The 20,202-nt window shown below is 38.5% G+C and overlaps 1 protein-coding gene across 5 annotated transcripts in view; it reads left to right on the forward strand.

Moving 5' to 3' along the window:
* Nucleotides 1-20,202, forward strand: part of PDXDC1 (pyridoxal dependent decarboxylase domain containing 1) — a 53,891-nt gene that overhangs the window by 7,558 nt on the left and 26,131 nt on the right. For all 5 annotated transcript variants that reach the window (XM_070412940.1, XM_070412937.1, XM_070412936.1 and 2 more), the window contains exons 2-8: nucleotides 3,859-3,932; nucleotides 5,199-5,261; nucleotides 7,506-7,586; nucleotides 10,760-10,906; nucleotides 12,089-12,278; nucleotides 17,083-17,151; nucleotides 17,689-17,767. In XM_070412940.1, the coding sequence (XP_070269041.1) occupies nucleotides 3,859-3,932; nucleotides 5,199-5,261; nucleotides 7,506-7,586; nucleotides 10,760-10,906; nucleotides 12,089-12,278; nucleotides 17,083-17,151; nucleotides 17,689-17,767 (703 nt within the window). The remainder of the gene's footprint in view (nucleotides 1-3,858; nucleotides 3,933-5,198; nucleotides 5,262-7,505; nucleotides 7,587-10,759; nucleotides 10,907-12,088; nucleotides 12,279-17,082; nucleotides 17,152-17,688; nucleotides 17,768-20,202) is intronic.

The following is a 20,202-nucleotide window of genomic DNA, read 5'->3' on the forward strand; positions in this document are numbered from 1 at the left end:
TGAGCCTCCGTAAGGTAGCCAGGTTTGCAAGGCACTATATCAACTTTCCAGAGAATTCCTGTTGTTTTCTCTCATCTTTGACACATGAGGAACAGCTATGTTCCTAGAGCAGCTGCTGCTGTATTCTTGTTGCTTCTCAGAGGTGAATAGCATTGGGGGGTACTAGTGCTAGATAGTAGGCACGATTTATGTTTTCATCTGGGAGGAAAATAATAGGATTTTTAGAGAGTTGAGAGTTGCATGAGTAACAGAATCCAGGATTAACCTTGTTTAGAAAGTTGTTAGAAACACAGAAATTTGTAGCTTTATTGGATCACTTTGACCAGTTGAAGAAAGGTAGTGATGTTTTTATACATCTAATGCATACATTGTAAACTAGCATTTAGTAACACCAAGGTCTTCTGTCTGAGATGAGCAGCTGGTAGGTAGTCTCACACGCTTTAGTTTTTCTTCTGTCAATAGTCCTGGAACCCCGTCCCCCACCCTTATGAACATTCCTCTCCTGAAAAAATTTTATTTTATTTTTTTATTTTTTAAAATATTTTATTGATTCTTTACAGGGAGGAAGGGAGAGGGATAGAGAGTTGGAAACATTGATGAGAGAGAAACATCAATAAGCTGCCTCCTGCACATCTCCTACTGGGGATGTGCCCGCAACCAAGGTACATGCCCTTGACCGGAATCGAACCTGGGACCTTTCAGTCTGCAGGCCAACGCTCTATCCACTGAGCCAAACCGGTTAGGGCCTGAAAAAATTTTATTTAAACAACAGTATTATATGCTCCTGTTATTGATGAATGTTGAGATTTATATATTTTAAAATTACATTTTTGACTTCCTTTTTCTTTTTTTCTGGAAGCTGCTTTTCTTTAAAGGTTTAGCTCTATATTTCTCATACAGTTATTTATATACCATCTTTGTGAATTTTGTCATGTCTGTGTACCACTTGTACTATTATTTACTTAATATTTATTTTAAATTGATTTTAAATCAATATACCCTCCTTTTAAATTGAGATAGACCCCTGGCTGGGTAGCTCAGTTGGTTGGAGCATCGTCCCAATAGGCCAGTGTTACAGGTTCGATCCCCAGTCAGGGCACATACAAAGAATCAACCAGTGAATGCATGAATGAGTAGAACAAATTGATGTCTCTCTCTCTCTCTCTTTCCCTCTCTCCCTCCCTCTCTCTCTCTCCCTCTCTCTCTCTTTCTCCCTTTCCCTCTCCCTCTCCCTCCTCCTTCTCTCTCTCTTTCTCCTTCTCTCTCTCTTAAGGGAATAAATAGAATTTATTTAAAAAAGAGTCAACTAATGAATGCATAACTGGAACAACAAATCAATGTTTCTTTCTCTCTTTCCCCACTTCTTCCTCTCTTTCTCCAAAATCAATAGAGATTTAAAAAAAACCTCAGGGACAATTTATATGCAATAAAAAATACCCACTTTAATTATACAGTTTGCATTTCATCAGATGTATACAGTGATATAACCACCAGGATAGTGAAGACAGGGAACATTTCCATCTCCCTGAATAGTTCCTTTGTGTCCCTTTTCAGTGGACCCTAGATCTGCTTTCTGATGCTACAGTCTAGCCTCCCTTAACCCTTCCTTTCCTTTTTTAAAAAAATAAACTTAGCTTTTATTAAACAGTAATGTCTTAATTCAGAGTTTGAGTTATTATTTTTATCCCTATTCATGTGAAAGTAAATGTAATTTTTGTTGTCACACTTTGTTCTACAATCACTTTAAAAAATTCTCAGCTTTCAAGCATGCTTTATCAACCTCTTGAATACATTGTCTGGCACTGTAACAGGTACTGTGGATAAGAACTAGAAATGAGAAAGTAGTGGCTGCCCTCCCCCAAAGCTTATGGAGGCATGGCTTTTCATTTTAAGGAGCCAACTAGTAAATATATATTTTTCTTGGAGCCCTTCTTGACTTAGAACCTAATATTTTTCTGTAACTAGATAACATTTTATATTTTGGATATCCAAGTAATACAACAAGCACATGAGTGTTTACAGCATTGGAGGCAAATCATGTTCACATGGAATTCACTCCAAAATTTAACTATAAATGTTTTCCCTCTTTCTTTCCTCCTCCCCACTTCAATTCCTAAATGAGAGTAGAAAGAACAATTTAATTGTAAGCCAGTCCACTGAATGAGTGTGTGTGCTATAGAGAGAGACTCGGATGGGAGAATTGAAGCTGCAGTCCCTTCCTGTTCTCACAGGAGCTGCAGCAATAGGGCACACAGTGAGGAGGTAATGTAAAACCAAATTCAACTTATTGCACACCTACTCCGAATAAGATACTACTAAGGACCATAGGCAATATGAGAAAAGATAAATTCACCTCAAGACTTAGAGCAGAACAAGACAGCTTCTATAAGGATTTATAACCAGCTGACACTATATAGAGATTCAAGGCAATAAAAATGCTATGGAGATTAAGAAGGAAAAAAAAAAGGATGTGTTTGTTTTACTTCTGCACAAATTTTTTAAATTTTGTTTTATTTTTATTTTTTGATGGGAGATAGATGTACAAGGAACAAAAGGGTGTGGACTGAAAAGCCACCCTCTGACTTCTAGGCCCATCTTTCAGTTCTCTTCTCCGGAGGCAGTCATTCTTACCAGCTTGTGTGAGCTTCTAGAGTTTATAGAGAACTTAGAGATTTATGAGTGTCTCAGTTTCCTGTGGCTGCTGTAACAAATTAGCACAAACCGGGTGGCTTAGAGTAATAGAAATGATTCTGTCACAGTTCTGGAGCCCAGAATTTGAAGTCTGCATCACTGGGCTGAATCAAGGTATTGGCAGGGCTGCCGCACTCCCTCAGAGGCTCTAGGGGAGAGTTCCTTCTTTTCTTGTTCCAGTTTATGTTGCCTGCCAGCGCTCCTTCCTTGGTTCGTGGCCCCATCACTCCAGTGTTGAGGCAAGCATCTTCGTATCTCCCTCTGCTCCATCGTTACATAGCTTGTGTGTATGTGTGTGTGTTTGTGTGTGTTTAGTCACCCTCTACTTCTCTTATACGGGTACATGTGATTGCATTTAGGGCCCACCTGGATAATTCAGGGTAATCTTGACATCTCAAGAGCCTTAACCTAATCATATCTTCGAAGTTTTGCCATAAAGGGTGACATTTATAAGTTCCAGGGATTAGGTGTAAATAATGTTTGAGGGGCCATTTCTCAGCCTACTGCAACAGTAAAATAAATAGCATACTATACAGTTTTCTGAACCGTCTAAGAGTAAAACACGACTAACCCAAGGTCTATTAATTCAGGACTGGTTAAATGATGGTACATCCATAGAATGGGATAAGGTGTCAGCACTAAGAAAAATGAAATAGACATACTGATGTGGAACCATATTCACTATAAAGTTTTTTAAGAAAGCAAGTTGCAGAGGTGCATATAAGTAAGGTAAAACTTTGGAAAGATAAATATCAAACTTAAAGTGGCTTTCCCTGAGGAGAGGAACTGGTGGACTTTTTTGTTGTTAATCCTTATCCGGGGGGGGTATTTTTCCATGGATTTTTAGGGGGAGTAGAAGGGAGGGGGAGAGAGAGAGAAACATCGATGCGGGAGAGACACAGTTGGTTGACGCCCACACTGGGGATCGGAGCCTGCAACCCGGGCATGTGCCCTGACTAGGAATTGAAACCGTGACCTCCTGGTTCACAGGTCGACACAACCACTGAGCCACGTGGGCTGGGCTGTGCCAGCCGTCTTTACTGTTGGCATTTTAAAATCCAGCATGTGCTTTATAATAAATTCATGTGTTTTGTTTTCCTGGGTGAATTGTGTTGTAGAAGTGATAGGGATGTTCAAAGTTGAACCTTTAAAAATTTTGTTTCCTAGATAGCAGATCCTGCATTAGCTGAAATGGGAAAAAACTTGAAGGAGGCTATGAAGATGCTAGAGGACAGTCAGAGGTGAGCCTGTGGAACACAAGTGACCTTGTTAAACATGTTCAGTGTGTTATGAAACTGGTGGTACTGGTTTCCTGCTGTTATAAACACCTCTGGGTTTCAGAATGTCACGCTTAGCTTCTGCTGACTTTGAACTTGGTATTTGTTTTGGGTAGAAGATGCTTTGTAATTAAAGGATTTTGAAATTGAGGGGCAGGACTTATAATTTTAAAGTCTGCCTATTAAGAGTTTAATTTACTCAATACATTGATTTGAAACTATAAATATTTCTCTTTTTTTAAAATATATATATATATATATTTTATATATATATATATATTTTATATATATATTTTATTGATTTTTTACAGAGAGGAAGGGAGAGAGATAGAGAGCCAGAAACATCGATGAGAGAGAAACATCGATCAGCCGCCCCCTGCACATCTTCCACTGGGGATGTGCCCGCAACCCAGGCACATGCCCTTGACCGGAATCGAACCCGGGACCCTTCAGTCCGCAGGCCGACGCTCTATCCACTGAACCAAACCGGTTTCGGCATATAAATATTTCTTACTGTAAATTAAGGTCATATGAGGCATCAACTAACCAAGAAATGGGTTTCATGTTCTTTTCCTGAAACTCAAATTATACCCCAAATTAGGGGCTGGGGCAAAGGATGAACAGGGAGGGAGAGATATAAATGTGTTTTAAATTTTACATCAGTTACTAAGAAATTATAGATAATATAGAGGCCTGGTGCACATATTTGTGCACCAGTGGGGTCCCTTGGCCTGGCCTGTGGGATCGGGCTGAAACTGGCTCTCCTACATCCCCCAAGGGGTCCTGGATTGTGAGAGGGTGCAGGCCAGGCTGAGGGACCCCACCAGTGCACGATTGGGGCCAGGGAAGGACACGGGAGGTTGGCCAGCCAGGGAGGAACCACATGAGGCTCCAGGGCGTGTCTGGCCTGTCTCGCTTAGTCCCAATCTGCTGGACCCCAGCAGCAAGCTAACCTACCAGTCAGAGCATCTGCCCTCTGGTGGTCAGTGCACATCATAGCGACTGGTCGACCGGTCGACTGTGTGCCCCCAGATGGTCAGTGCATGTCATAGCGAGTGGTTGAGTGGCCTTAGCATGTCATTAGCATATTACGCTTTGATTGGTTGAACAGTTGACCGGACACTTAACATATTAGGCTTTTATTATATAGGATCACCACATGCTTGCATGCTCAAATGGTAAAAATTTGATATGATAAAGTGATTAATTTTTAATTTTCCTTTAAATTAGAAGAACAGAGGAGGAAAATGGAAAAAAACTATCAGGGGATATTCCAGGGCCACTCCAAGGCAGGTAGGTGAAAATAAAGATAAGTACCTTTAGTTTGGGTATACATTTTCTTTAAACAAAGATTTTGCCATCATTGATTTACAATTTTAGTGTTATTGAGTAAAAAGCAAATTTAGAGTTATAAGCAATGTAAGTAGAAAACTGAAGTGCCGTTGTCTGGTTGTGATAATGCCAAGCCTGCCTGCTTCTTCCCCTTTCCCATTCAGAATTTAACACAATATCATGAATTAAAAGCAATGCACAAATTTATAATTATGAGTTGAATATCATACTTAGTTTATCTTTGAAACCTGTAATCTGCATGGTACACTGAGCATTATTGTGTGAGATATTTTAATTTGGTAAGATTTATTATTTTTATAATACAGTAAAATGAAAGGAAAATGTCAACTTTAACCATTTATTGACAGAACGATTTATTCTTTTTTTACAATGAAAACAAATTTGTCTAGTATTTATGGTTTGAGCTAGCAGGGAAAATGTCAGAAAAATAAGTAGCTGCCTAACTAAAATTTTCACAGAATGTTAGTACTCAGTTTGTAATTAAAATTTCAGCCAAGGTTCCTTCATACAAGCTTTTTTTATGACCAGGAAACTGCACATAGGTAAACATTACAACTCCCTTAAATTGTCCTTTGACCTGAATATAAATATGTATAAGGTTGCAAAAGAGAAGTGAGGAGGAAGGGAAGGACCACAATGTGCCAATAATGTCACACCTAACACACCCAGATACCAATATTAAAATAGGCACTCCTACTTGTAGCTTGAATGGTGCTGAATTTTTTGTTGTTGTTTTTTTTATTGTTGTTGAGTTCAGAGAGGAAGGCAGAGGGAGAGAGAGATAGAAACATCAATGATGAGAGAGAATCATGGATCGGCTGCCTCCTGCATACCCCCTACTGGGGATTGAGCCTGTAACCTGGGCATGTGCCCTGACGAAGAATTGAACTGGTGATCTCTTATTTCGTGGGTCAACGCTCAACCACTGAGCTACTTGTGCTGGGCTTGAATGGTGCTGATTTAAAGCCCTCTCAGTGTGCATGCAGCGTCTTCTACAGGTCAGAACAGAAACCAAGTCCTATAAATCTCCTCAGGGAATTAAATTTCCTGAAGGGAATTAAAGGGTTCTACTGATTCCACAGTTTTCCCAGAAGAGATACCACCAAGACCATCTGTAATTCTCAGAATGGGAGGGCATTAAGGCTATTGGTCAGGCATATTCACACTTAGTGCTAATAGCCAACATCTGAGATAGCACTATGCCAGGCATAGCCTTAAATGCTTTACATACACTGTCTGATTGCATCCTCACAATTTCTTAATGTAAGGACTTAGGGAGTTTCAATAGCTTGCTCAAGTCCTGTGGCTAGGCACATAGCATAGCATATCATTTGTAATGTAAATTTAAGTCATAACGTTTAAGTATAGGATTAATTTTATTTTACATTATTAGGACAACGGTAGGAAATTTCTACACTGTGTCCAAGGACCAGGGCCCCTCTGCTGTGAACATCAGCCCCTTGGGGAGGATGGGTATTGGGGCCATTGTTCTGACAGTGCTGCTTTTTCAGAAGAGAGAACATTTTATTAGTCATACTCTTGTTAATGGAGCAATAATATTTTCACATTACATGTGTTCAATTTGACATTGCTAACTATAGTCATTCACATTCTTCCCAGAAGTTTTCGCCACCTCATGTGATGAGTACTTAGTAACTTATGTTGAATAGAAGTAAATCTGTTTACTAGTATACTCTAAGCAGATCTCCAGTTTCCCAGTTTGGAGAAGAAGTGGTAAAAATGATGCTTGCATTACATGTTTAAGTCTGTTAGAATAAGCAGACAAGATGTCTACATGGAGGGAAACTAGATATACCAGTGACATTGGAGTATTCTTGCTGCTTCTGTGACCTTTAGCATCTTATAAGGACTATTTTGGCTCTTATGACATGCTTATTCTCCAGGATTCAAATGAACAGGTAGAGAAATATTTCTTAAGCAATATTGGTGAAATTTAAAAATTTCAATCTCAGATTTAAGTAGAAGATTTAATTAAGCACAAGTAAGATTGTATTCAAAATTCCAGTTAATAATTTGAGGCTTGTTTTTAAAAGATGTATACTGTATCTCAAACACATTCTTACTCAAAAAAAACTTACCAAAGCTATTTGGATGAAAGAATAGAGAGTGGTGGGGGATACGTGCTATTTCCACCTGTTCATCAAGTCTTTATTTTTTCTGCAGTGGACAAGATATGGTGAGCATCCTCCAGTTAGTTCAGAATCTGATGCACGGAGATGAAGATGAGGAGCCCCAGAGTGCCCGGTAATGGAGAACAGTTGGCAGCTTCTCTTTGACAGTATTATGTGTTCTTGATTTTGAAAGTGATTGCATTCTTGCAAATTGCTGAAACGATAAGCTATGTTTCATTCATATGATATCAAGAGGATGTTCATTTTTTTCTTTTTTACATAATATATTTTGTAAAAGGAAGGCATTTACTAAACCTAAATTCTACAGTTTTTATGGTATCATATCTTTGCGAGGGGCTGGCCAAAGGACCAAAGAACAATTGCTGTGCACTTTCCTACTTCTCATGGCTTCTGCTCCTGCACTTGTGCTTGTGCTTGCTAAGAACTGCTGCAGCTGAATTGATTGGTGGGAGACCATTGCCGTGAATCATCCATTTGCTTTATTTTTATTTTCATCTGTTTAGCTATTCAGTTTCATTTTATCTTTAATTCTTTTAAATTTATTTTTTTGGAATAAGTAATGCTTTTTTTCTGGTTCAAATTTCAAAGATAAAAGAGTACGCAAAGGCAGTTTTCCTTCTTATCTCAGCCTCTCTGTATTGTTCTCCTCCTTAGAGACAGACAATGTTGTATTTCTCAGAGATATTTTATGAGTGTGTATACACAAGCAAAATATCCTTACTCGCCCCCTCCATTACACAAATACTGTGCACATTGTTTTGTACCTTGCTTTTTAAATTTATGTCTTAGAGTTCATTGCATATCAATACACAAGGAGTTTTCTCCTTTAAGAGATGTTTGGGCCTGGCTGGTTTGGCTCGGGATAGAGCATTGACCTGCGGACTGAAGGGTCCTGGGTTCGATTCCAGTCAAGGGCACATGCTGGGTTGTGGGCTCAATCCCCAGTAGGGGTCGTATAGGAGGCAGCCAGTCAATGATTCTCATCATTGATGTTTCTGTCTCTCTCTCCCTCTCCCTTCCTCTCTGAAATCAATAAAAATATATTTTTTTAAAAAGAGCTGTTTGGTTTTACTTTGAATGGATGAACCATATTCTATTTAATCTCCTTTTTGTGGTTTACTTTTACAAACATTGCAGCAGCCAATAACTTTGTACCTGTATCATTTCTTAGAGAAGCAAATATTTCTGGAGATTAAAGTTCTAAAGTGGGATCCCTGGGCAAGATAGCTTGTGTATTTCTAATTTTAGTAGATATTGCCAGATTTCCTTCCATGGAACCTGTGCCAGTTTATGGCCCCACCAGCACTGTGTGAGAGCACCTCTTTCCCCACACCTTTGCCTGTAAGAGTGTTAGATTGAAGGGTTGTTGCCAGTCTGATAGGTGAGAAATGATATTTCAGCATAATTTTAATTTGCATTTCTCTTATTAACCAGGTTAAGTATCTTTTTGCATGTTTTAAAACCCGTTTATATTTCCTTTTCTATCAACTGTATCTTTTGCCCAGTATCCTGTTTGATTTTTTGACTTTTTAAAAATTGACTTTTTTTGTTTTGTTTTTTAATATATTTTATTGAATTTCCACAGAGAGGAAGGGAGAGAGAGAGAGAGAGTCAGAAACATCGATGAGAGAGAAACATCGATCAGCTGCCTGCTGCACATCTCCTACTGGGGATGTGCCCGAAACCAAGGCACATGCCCCCGACTGGAATCGAACCTGGGACCCTCCAGTCCGCAGGCCGACGCTCCATCCACTGAGCCAAACCGGTTTCGGCTTGACTTATTTTTTATGAGGGAAATTAGTCCATCCATTTAAATTATATATAAAACAATACCTAGTTCCCCTTGAATTTGCTAAATTATTGTTATAAATAGCTAATGAGGGGAATTGATCTTCATGTGATGATTCTTTAAAAAATTGTTTTCTGCACATTTAGCTCTACCCTCCATAGTTCTTATGACTGGTACTTAGTTTAAAAAAAATTTTAGGCCCTGACCGGTTTGGCTCAATGAATAGAGCGTCGGCCTGCGGACTGAGAGGTCCCAGGTTCGATTCCGGCCAAGGGCATGTACCTTGGTTGCGGGCACATCCCCAGTAGGAGGTGTGCAGGAGGCAACTGATCGATGTTTCTCTCTCATCGATGTTTCTAGCTCTCTATTCCTTTCCCTTCCTCTCTGTAAAAAATCAAATATATTTTTTAAAAATTTAGGAGAAAATTATTTACAAACAATTTGTATATTTAGTAGATATTCAATAAAAAGAAGGGTATTTATCTCCTAGGAATTAGTTTTTAAAATATTTTTCCGCCAGACTGTCAATACCTTATAGGCATTAAATTTTCTAAATTTATCTGAATTTGTGCCTTCTAGGGCATTAAGTGAATTTTCAGTCTGACAGAAATTTCTGTGGGCCCTGGTGGGGTGGCTCAGTTGGTTGGAGCATCATCCCATACCAAAAGGTTGCTGGTTCGATTTCTAGTCAGGGCATATACCTAGGTTGTGGGTTTAATCTGGGAGGCAACCAATCAATGTTTTTCTCTCACATCAATGTTTCTGTCTACCTATCTCTCTCTCTCTCTCTTCCCCCCTTCCCTCTCCCTCTTCCTCTCTCTAAAAATCAATTATACACACACACACACACACACACACACACACACACACATATACATATATATCCATCCATCCATCCTTGGGTGAAGATTAAAAATTGTATAGCCCTAACTGGTTTAGCTCAGTGGATAGAGCGTCGGCCTGCGGACTGAAGGGTCCCGGGTTCGATTCCGGTCAAGGGCATGTACCTTAGTTGTGGGCACATCCCCAGTGGGGGGTTTTGCAGGAGGCAGCTGATCCGATATTTATCTCTCATCGATGTTTCTAACTCTCTATCCCTCCACCTTCCTCTCTGTAAAAAATCAATAAAATATATATATATATTTTAAAAATTGTATATATATTGCCCAACCGACGTGGCTCAGTGGTTGAACATCAACTTATGACCCAGGAGGTCACGGTTCGATTCTGGTTAGGGCACATCCTAGGTTGCGGGCTTGATCCCCGGTGTAGGGCGAGCAAGAGGTAACTGATCAATGATTCTCTCTCATCATTGATGTTTCTCTCTCTCCCTTCCTCTCTGAAACCAATTTAAAAAATATATTCTAAAAAATGTATGTATATCCTCGGATGAGGTTTTAAAAAGAAAAGAAATTTCTGTGGAATACTGTCTCAAAGTTTTATTTCTTAATATTTTTACTAAGCCTTTTTTTAATCTAATGAATTTTGATTAACAGAATCCAGAATATTGGAGAACAAGGTCATATAGCTCTTTTGGGGCATAGTCTGGGAGCTTATATTTCAACTCTGGACAAAGAGAGGCTGAGAAAACTTACAACTAGGATACTTTCAGACACTACCTTATGGCTGTGCAGAATTTTCAGGTAAAGACATTATGAGTCTTTTGTTTCCGATAAGATATTAATGAGTTGGGTATAGATTGTGACAGATCTTGTCTGGAGCTATACTACCCAGGTTCAAATATGCCTCTTTCCCTTCCTCTTAGAAGGGTTGCTTAACCTCTTCATGCCTCAGTTTCCTCATTTACTAAATGGGGATAGTATTAATACTTATTTTATGGCATTGTTGTGAGGATTAAATGAGCTAGTGAATTAATACATGTAAACAGCTCAGAACATAAGCACATGCATGTTGGATAATGTCAGCAGTTCCTTATTTTTAGAATTGCTAATTGACACATGTCAATAGAAGGTAGAGCAGTGAAACATATTAAAATATTTTTAATCAAAGTAGCCTGTGCTTTAGTAGAAAGGAAATGCTGTCATAAGGAAGATGAGTGTGTGTTATGAAATTGAAATTTGCTTTATACTGTGATAATGGTGGTCTTATTAAGGAATTATAGCAAGTTACGGATTCCGCAGAAGACATTGGACCAGTAGTATTTTTCTGTTATTACTTTTATGGAAAAGAAATGTTTGCCTAACATTGAAACATTTAACTTGGGAGACTCACTTTCAGATGTTGGGAAAGAGGTTGGCCTGGCTTGAGTATAAGTTTGCTTAACTATATTGCAAAGAAGAAATTTTTTCCCATTATAATAAAAATATACCTATAATTGAAAGTCTCTCTCCCTTCCTCTCTAGGAGATTAAGAAGAATGAAAGGTCCCAGGTAGATAATAGTGAAAGCAAAAGTTAGCCTGACCAGTGTTTTTGACAGTTTGTTTACTTTGGATGTTTTAGAGCTAAAACTCTTACAGGAACCATGCCTGCATTACCCAGTGCTAGCCTCCTTGTAGAATAAGCCAAAACCATGATGTTCAGCCTTTTTATATTTGAGGAACTTCCTGTTCTCTACTGATTTTCATTGTTGCTGCTTTTTATGGAGTTGGGGCTGGATGAAGGGTCATTGCCTCTGTTCCTTATAACCTCCAACTGTAAGGAGTTGTCAGCCATCTAAAATTAGGGTGATTCCTATCGCCTTAACTGATCTAGGTGACAGTTTCTAGGCTGAGAAAATAATTACTTCCTTGATTACAAAACTGGGATATAAAATCAGAGTTAACCAGAGATAAGAACATATTAATGTATGGGTGTCTCTTAACAGGTATGAAAATGGCTGTGCTTATTTCCATGAAGATGAAAGAGAAGGACTTGCAAAGATCTGTAGACTTGCCATTCATTCTCGTTATGAAGACTTTGTGGTGGATGGGTTCAATGTGTTATATAACAAGAAACCTGTCGTATATCTTAGTGCTGCTGCTAGGCCTGGCCTGGGCCAGTATCTTTGTAATCAGGTAATGTGGCTTAAGGTGAACATTTTAAAGATTAGATGTTTCGTTCTGTCCTGGAACTTTTAAAAGTATGTACACGCATTTCTTTAGCTGCTATTCTTTTCAAATGAAAAGAAAGATGGGTTTTTTATATGCTTGTTTTGTCATTATAAGAAAACATATAATTGTATATTAATGAATTTAGATATGTACTTTTTTAGTTACCCAAAGGCAGTCAATCACAGTCAACATTTTTCTTTCTTTCCAGACTTCAATCAAAAAGACTTTACATGGTTATATCTGACTTTTTTCACTTAATAGGTGCATATCATGTTTTGCAATTCTTTAAAGTAAAGCTTTTTTAAAAAATATATTTTTATTGATTTCAGAGAAGAAGGGAGAGGGAGAGAGAGATAGAAACATCAATGATGGGGGAGAATCATTGATTGGTTGCCTCCTGCATGCCTCCTACTGGGGATCGAGCCTGCAACCCAGGCATGTGCCCTTGATGGGAATCAAACCCGGGACTCTTAAGTCCTTAGGCTGACACTCTGTCCACTGAGCCAAACTAGCTAGGACAAGTAAAGCTTATTTTTAATGTCTTCATAATATATAGTAGTGAGTGTATAGTAGTATTTTAACTGACTGCTTCCTTTTTGGACAATTAGAGTGTTTGCATTCTTTTGCTTTCTATGACCATTTCTGTGACCAGTGTTATTGTGCATAGTGCTATTATGGACATCTTTGTGCATAAAGCTTTGTCTATATTTAGGGATATATTTCTCAGATAGACTTTCAGAGTCGATCTAGAATTACTAGATCAAAGGGCATTATTACCATTCTTAAAGTTCATAGTGCACGTAGTCCAATTAGGGGGCTACCTTGAGAAAAGAAATGAAATCTCTTGGCCAAAAATGTTTTAAGGCAAAACCCTTAGGATTGGAGGGTTTGTCTTTTTTAAGGTGAAGGAGCCCTGGGGAGATAGATGGAGGAAATTCAAGGACTTAGTTGATTTAGAGCTGTGGTCACTAGTGGCAAGAAATCATGTCCTCTTCTTGAGGGTGTAAAAAAAATGGGGAGTTTTGTAATATCCCTATAGAAACATGAAATAATTTGCTTATTGAGTACTACTGTAGGCCAGGCTCTTATGGACCTGAGGCTGTCTTGGGACAGCAGTCCTATCTTCAAAATATGTGTGACAGTATTCTGTTAAGTGAGGAAGGCAGTGGCAGAGCAGTATTAACGTGTTCATGTTCTAAAAAGTGTTTACATGCTTATATGAGTGTTTTTATTTATTTATTTTTTATTTACAATGATATTTTATTATTATTTTTTATTTTTTTTAATAATTAAATCTTTATTGTTCAGATTATTACATTTGTTCCTCTTTTTTCCCCCCCATAACTCCCCTACTCCCAGTTCCACCCTACCCTCCGCCCTGACTCCCCACCCACTGTCCTCATCCATAGGTGCATGATTTTTGTCCAGTCTCTTCCCACATCTCCCACACCCCTTCTCCCCCCCCCCCCCCAAGAATAGTCAGTCCATTCCCTTTCTATGTCCCTGATTCTATTATAATCACCAGTTCATTCTGTGCATCAGATTATTTATTCACTAGATTCTTAGATTCACTTGTTGATAGATGCATGTTTGTTGTTCATAATTTGTATCTTTACCTTTTTCTTCTTCTTCCTCTTCTTAAAGGATACCTTTCAGCATTTCGTATAATACTGGTTTGGTGGTGATGTACTCCTTTAGCTTTTCCTTATCTGTGAAGCTCTTTATCTGACCTTCAATTCTGAATGATAGCTTTGCTGGATAAAGTAATCTTGGTTGTAGGTTCTTGCTATTCATCACTTTGAATATTTCTTGCTACTCCCTTCTGGCCTGCAAAGTTTCTGTTGAGAAATCAGCTGACAGTCGTATGGGTATTCCCTTGTAGGTAACTGAGTTTCTTTTTCTTGCTGCTTTTAAGATTCTCTCTTTGTCTTTTGCTCTTGGCATTTTAATTATGATGTGTCTTGGTGTGGTCCTCTTTGGATTCCTCTTGTTTGGGGTTCTCTGTGCTTCCTGGACTTGTAAGTCTATTTCTTTCACCAAGTAGGGGAAGTTTTCTGCCATTATTTCTTCAAATAGGTTTTCAATATCTTGCTCTCTCTCATCTTCTGGCACCCCTATAATTCTGATGTTGGTACGCTTGTAGCTGTCCCAGAGGCTCCTTACCCTATCTTCGCATTTTCGGGTTCTTTTTTCATTTTGCTTTTCTGGTTGGGTGTTTTTTGCTTCTTCGCTTTTCAAATCTTTGACTTGATTTTTGCGCTCCTCTGGTCTGCTGTTGGGAGTCTGTATAATATTCTTTATTTCAGTCAGTGTATGCTTACTTTCTAGTTGGTCCTTTATCACACCATCGAGGGTCTCATTAGATTTCCTGTACATCTCATCAAGTTTATCGACAGCCTCTAGAAGCCTCTTGAGAGACCTCAAAAGTGTGGTTTTGAATTCTATATCCATAAGCCTGCTTTCCTCCGGTTCTGTCCTTTGTTGCCTGTTTCTTTGTCTCGGCATTTTTTTATGCTTCGCTGTGTCGATAGAGTGGCTTTCCGTGTTAAGTGTCCCAATTACCTGAGGTAGACACTCTTGGTCTCTGTGAGCAGTCTTGTAGTCAAACCTTGATTGTTGTAGGTAATTACTACTTGACCTACAGGCCAACTGGCTGTGAGAATCAGCTGTGTTTGTAATGGGAGAACTTCTATCCTCTAGGGAGGTGCTAATCTAGCCTTTGCCTGAGGCTATCCGGCAAATGGCTCTGTGCAGGGCTTGGGCGGGGCAGGTCCCACAGGATCAACAGGGCGGAGGAGGGAGCAGTTATGGCTGCTCTCAGTCTGTCCCCAGGGGCTCTGCCTCTCTGTCCCAGCAACCGCTGCAAACCTCGGAGGGACCGAAGCCAGACAGTCCCGCTTCTCCCATTTGAGTTTGGGTCCCTAGAGACTCACCTGGATCTGGAGCTAAGAGTCTGAGGCTCCCTCCGGATTGAAACAGTCAACCGTGCCCTCAACCACCAGCCCGCGCCGCGCGCACTCCGCACCTTAGTATTTTACTTCAGCACTGCGCCTCCTCTGATTCTCGGTTCCTCCTAGTTGTAGAACTTCCACTCAGCCAGCCTTCCTGTGGTTCTGGATGATGTCCATTCCGTCTTTTAGTTGTATTTTTGAAGTGGTTGTTCAAGGCAGCAAACTCCAGCGTTAACCTATGCCGCCATCTTGGTTTCTCCTCATGAGTGTTTTTATAACTAGAAAAATATATAACTGTATCTAGAAAATGTCTGGAAGGTTACATTCTAACCTGTTAACTGGAGATTGGTACTTTATATGGGGCATTTTCACTTTTAATTTCTCTCTCTTTATTTTTATTGTGTGTTTTATTTGGGTTTCATTTTCATAATTTAAAAGGTAAATCCTTTAAGGCAGCGGTTCTCAACCTGTGGGTCGCGACCCCTTTGGGGTTCGAACGACCCTTTCACGGGGATCGCCTAAATACATCCTGCATATCAGATATTTACATTACGATTCATAACAGTAGCAAAATTACAGTTATGAAGTAGCAACAAAAATGATTTTATGGTTGGGGGTCACCACAACATGAGGAACTGTATTAAAGGGTCACAGCATTAGGAAGGTTGAGAACCACTGCTTTAAGGGGAATGAGTGTGGATAAAGTGCTTGTTAAATTTTTGGTCGGTTATTTATTTATTTATTTATTTATTTATTGTTAATCCTCACCCGAGGATATTTTTCCATTGATCTTTTCAGAGAGAGTAGAAGAGAGAGGGAAAGACAGACAGAAACATCGATACGAGAGAAACATATCGATTGGTTGCCTCCTGCACGTGCCCTGACCAGGGTCTGGGCCGAGGAGGAGCCTGCACCTGAGGTACGTGCCCTTGACTGTAACCAGGGACCCTTTGGTCCCTAGGCTGACCCTCTATCCACTGGACCAAACTGGCTAGGGCAAATTTTTGGTCTTTAAATTCTACCAAGTTTAGTATATAGAACAATAGACTGCAACTGTTTAAAAATTTCTAAAACTATAAACTCCTCAAGGATTTGGAAGCTAGGTGGGAAAAAAGGATTTGGAAGCTAAAAGTGACAATTGCTATCTTTATAACACTAACTTCATTTCTCTGCAAGTCCGTGTTTATTGATTTTTAGGAGTGGATGGACCCATAAATAAAGTATTCTTTGAATGCCTTTAACTGGTGCTCCTAATGTTTGGAGGAAGGACCCTAAAATTATGCCCCCAAATGCTCAGGGTTCAATTGTTTCCAGTTTGTAAGTGTTTTGTTTTTTGGTATATAGAATGTAGAAAACTTTACATTGTCTCTGGCCTCTTATAAGACATCTCAACTCCTGGAAATTCACCCTTTTTTTGGCTTAACTTTCTAGATGTACTTTAACATCTATTTATAATAAGAGTTCCTAAGGATAGAGATTGTTTAAAAAGAATAATTATGACTTGTCTTGGAGCCACAATCTTTTTTTTTAATATATATTTTTATTGATTTCAGAAAGGAAGGGAAAGGAAGAGAAAGATAGAAACATTAATGATAAGAGAAAATCATTGATAGGCTGCCTCCTGCATGTCCCCCATTGGGGATTGAGTTCACAGCCTGGGAATGTGCCTTGATCAGGAATCGAACCATGACCTCACAGTTCGTAGGCCGATGCTCAACCACTGAGCCACACAGGCTGGGTGGAGTTACAATCCTTTGAGGGCATAAGTGCATGGTGACAAAGAGTTTTCTTGTAAAGCTGTATGTTTCTTCTTACAGCTTGGCTTACCCTTCCCCTGCTTATCTCGTGTGCCCTGTAACACTATGTTTGGATCCCAGCATCAAATGGTGAGTTCTCCTTTTGGTTTGTAAAATAATATGGAATTGTGTTTTGAAACTGTGTCTTTCTTTTAACTGAGGTTTTGTTTGCTGGCCTCTAGATAATTTTTAGCTTATTCATTTATTGCTTTGATCTTCCCGTTGCATACAGAGCAAAAGGGATAGGTTTTGGGTTTCTGCATTTCTTTTTTCAAGATAGTTTGATTTTCTATACATTAATTCAGATGCTTTAGAGATAATATTAGAGATACATTTTTTATTGTTTTGGGGGGTTGAGAGAACATTTTCTTTAAACATACATGTTTAAAACTAGAAAATGTTGGCTATATATATGCAATTTTTAACTTTAATAACATTTATTTGATTTTTTTAGTTAGTCTTCAGGAAAAGTATTTGATTTTCACATCTATGATTAGAGAAACTAAAAAAATTGTCCAAAATTGATTAATTTTGAGAGTCAGGTACTTCTTTGGAAGTTGTAATTTCTCACTGAATAACTTATAGGCTGGTTGCCTCATGTTTTTATGATTTATCTTTTAATCCCAGGATGTTGCCCTCCTGGAAAAACTGATTAAAGATGATATTGAACGAGGAAAACTGCCCCTGTTGCTTGTTGCAAATGCTGGTAGGTAGCATGAACGTTGAATCTTACATTTTGAAAATAGAAGAGAGAGGCTAAGTACTTAGCCTAAAAAAGACCAAGTCTTAAGAAATGTTTGTGTGCCACATGTTTAAGATAGTCTGTATGAGCATTGTGGTAAGAATTATAATAGTAAACTTGGCTCATTTAATTCCCTTTAATTGTTGGTTTGTTATAGGAGCTATTTTTGTTTGTATACTTTTTCATTAAGGTTGTAAGTACTTTTTTACTCCTTCCTTCATGTGCTTCTTTCCTAAGTTGAATTTTGAAATGTCATACTTAAATGTGCATCTTGTAGACAGCAGCTGCTCTGCTTACCATATTGTGTTTAACATTGTACTTGAAGTTCTAGACCAGTGGTTGCCAACCGGTGGTCCATGAGGCCCTAAAGGTTGGCGACCACTGTTCTAGACAGTCTAATAGGTAAGAAAAATAATTAAATAACATAGAGATTGAAAAGAAGAATCAAATGTCTTTACTTGCAAATGGCATGATTGTACAGGTAGAAAGTTGTAAGGAAATCAAAGAAAAGCCATTGGAACAAATGAATGGAATTATATGTCATGTGCATGATTGGAAGACTCAACATTATTAAGTTAAATCTCACCAAATTAATCTATAGATTCAGCTTAATCCATATCAAAGTCTCAGTACAGTTTGTAGAAATTGGTGAATCTTATTGAAATTGATAAGCTGATTCTAAAATTTATATGAACATACAAGGGATCTAAGAATAGCCAAAATAATTTTGAAAAGAACAAAATTGGAAGACTTACCCTATCTGACTTTTAGACTTACTATAAAGCTACCCCTAATAAAGAGAGAGTGATTAATTGAAGAGAATAGACTCACATGTATATGATCACTTGATTGTTTTTATAAAGATGCCAAGGTTATTCAAGGGAGAAAGGATAGTCTTTTCCACCAGTGGTTTTGGAACAATTGGATATCCATGTGGAGAAAAGATTGAATCTCAATCCTTACCTCACTCTGTATATAAAAATTAATTATAAATGGTTCCTAGACCTAGACATAGGAGCCACAACACTAAAACTTCTTGAGGAAAATATAGAAGATCTTTGTGACCTTGTATTAGGCAAAGATATCTTAGGACACAAAAGGCATGAACCATAAATTGGACTTTTTCACAGATTAAAGGCTTATGCTGCTCAAGATACCCAACCTGTTAAGAAAATGAAAGGCAAGTTACAGACTTGGGAGAAATATTTGCAAAACATTTTTTTTGACCAAGGACTTTATCAAAATACATAAAGAAGTTTTACCATTTAGTATTGGGGAGACAAATAATATTTTTTAAATGAACAAGAGATTTGAATAGACACTTCACCAAAGAAAATATATGAATGTGTAATCACTTAAAAGATGCTTAACATCATTAGTTATTAGTGAAATGCAAATTAAAACCACAATGAGCTACTATTACATATTTGCTAGAATGGAGAGAAAGAAAAAAAAAATACAGTGCCAAATGCTGGTGAGAATACAAAGTACCCGGAACTCATTCACGGCTGGTAGGGAGCAAATAATGTTACAGCTCCTCTGGAAAACAGTTTGGCAGTTCCTCAAAAGGTTAAACATAAAATTAGCATATGACCCATTAGTCCCATTTGTAGGTATTTTTTTCAAAGAGAAAAGAACACATATGTCCACACAAAGAATTGTATGTAATACTCATAACTGGAAACAATCCAGGTGTCCTTTACCTCGTGAATGGATAACAAGTTGTATCCATCTTGTGGGCTGCTAAGCAGTATGTAGGAATAGTACTAATATACACAACAGGGATGAATTTCAAAAGCACGATAACTGCAAAAGGCCAGGCAGAAGTTACATAGCATATGATTGATATGAAATTCTAAAAAAAGGACAAAAGTACAGTGACAGAAAACAGATCAGGACTGTGGCCAGTGGAGAGCGAAGAAAAGAGTGATACCTCAGGAGTGAGGGGGCGTGGAAGGAGCTTTTGGGGTGATGGAAATATTCTCTACCTTGATTGTGTTGGTGGTTACACACTGGATACATTTGGCAAAATTCATTGAACCGTACACTTAAACAAATGAATTTTATTGCATGCAAGTTATACTTCAATCAGTAAAGCTAATTAGAGTTGCCCTTTGGCTACAGGGGGTAGGTTAAAGGACCCCTGTTCCCCTTGGACACCAAAATCCACAGGTGCTCAAGTCCCTGTATAAAATCATAAAACATACAGGCTGCAGCAGGATATGCCTCCTTATCGCTTCATTTGTGTGCATTCAGCACAGTGCTTAGTGTGTGGCAGATTCAAGTTTTGCTTTTTGGAACTCTCTGGGATTTTTTTTCCAAATATTTTAAAGTCACGGTTGATTGAATCTGTGGGTGCGGACACAGACGGCCAACTGTATTTAAAAAATAATAATTAG

Source organism: Myotis yumanensis, unplaced genomic scaffold (genome assembly GCF_028538775.1).
Source record: "Myotis yumanensis isolate MYYU_CA2020_CCGP unplaced genomic scaffold, mMyoYum1.0.hap1 SCAF_4, whole genome shotgun sequence".
Classification (NCBI taxonomy): domain Eukaryota; kingdom Metazoa; phylum Chordata; class Mammalia; order Chiroptera; family Vespertilionidae; genus Myotis; species Myotis yumanensis.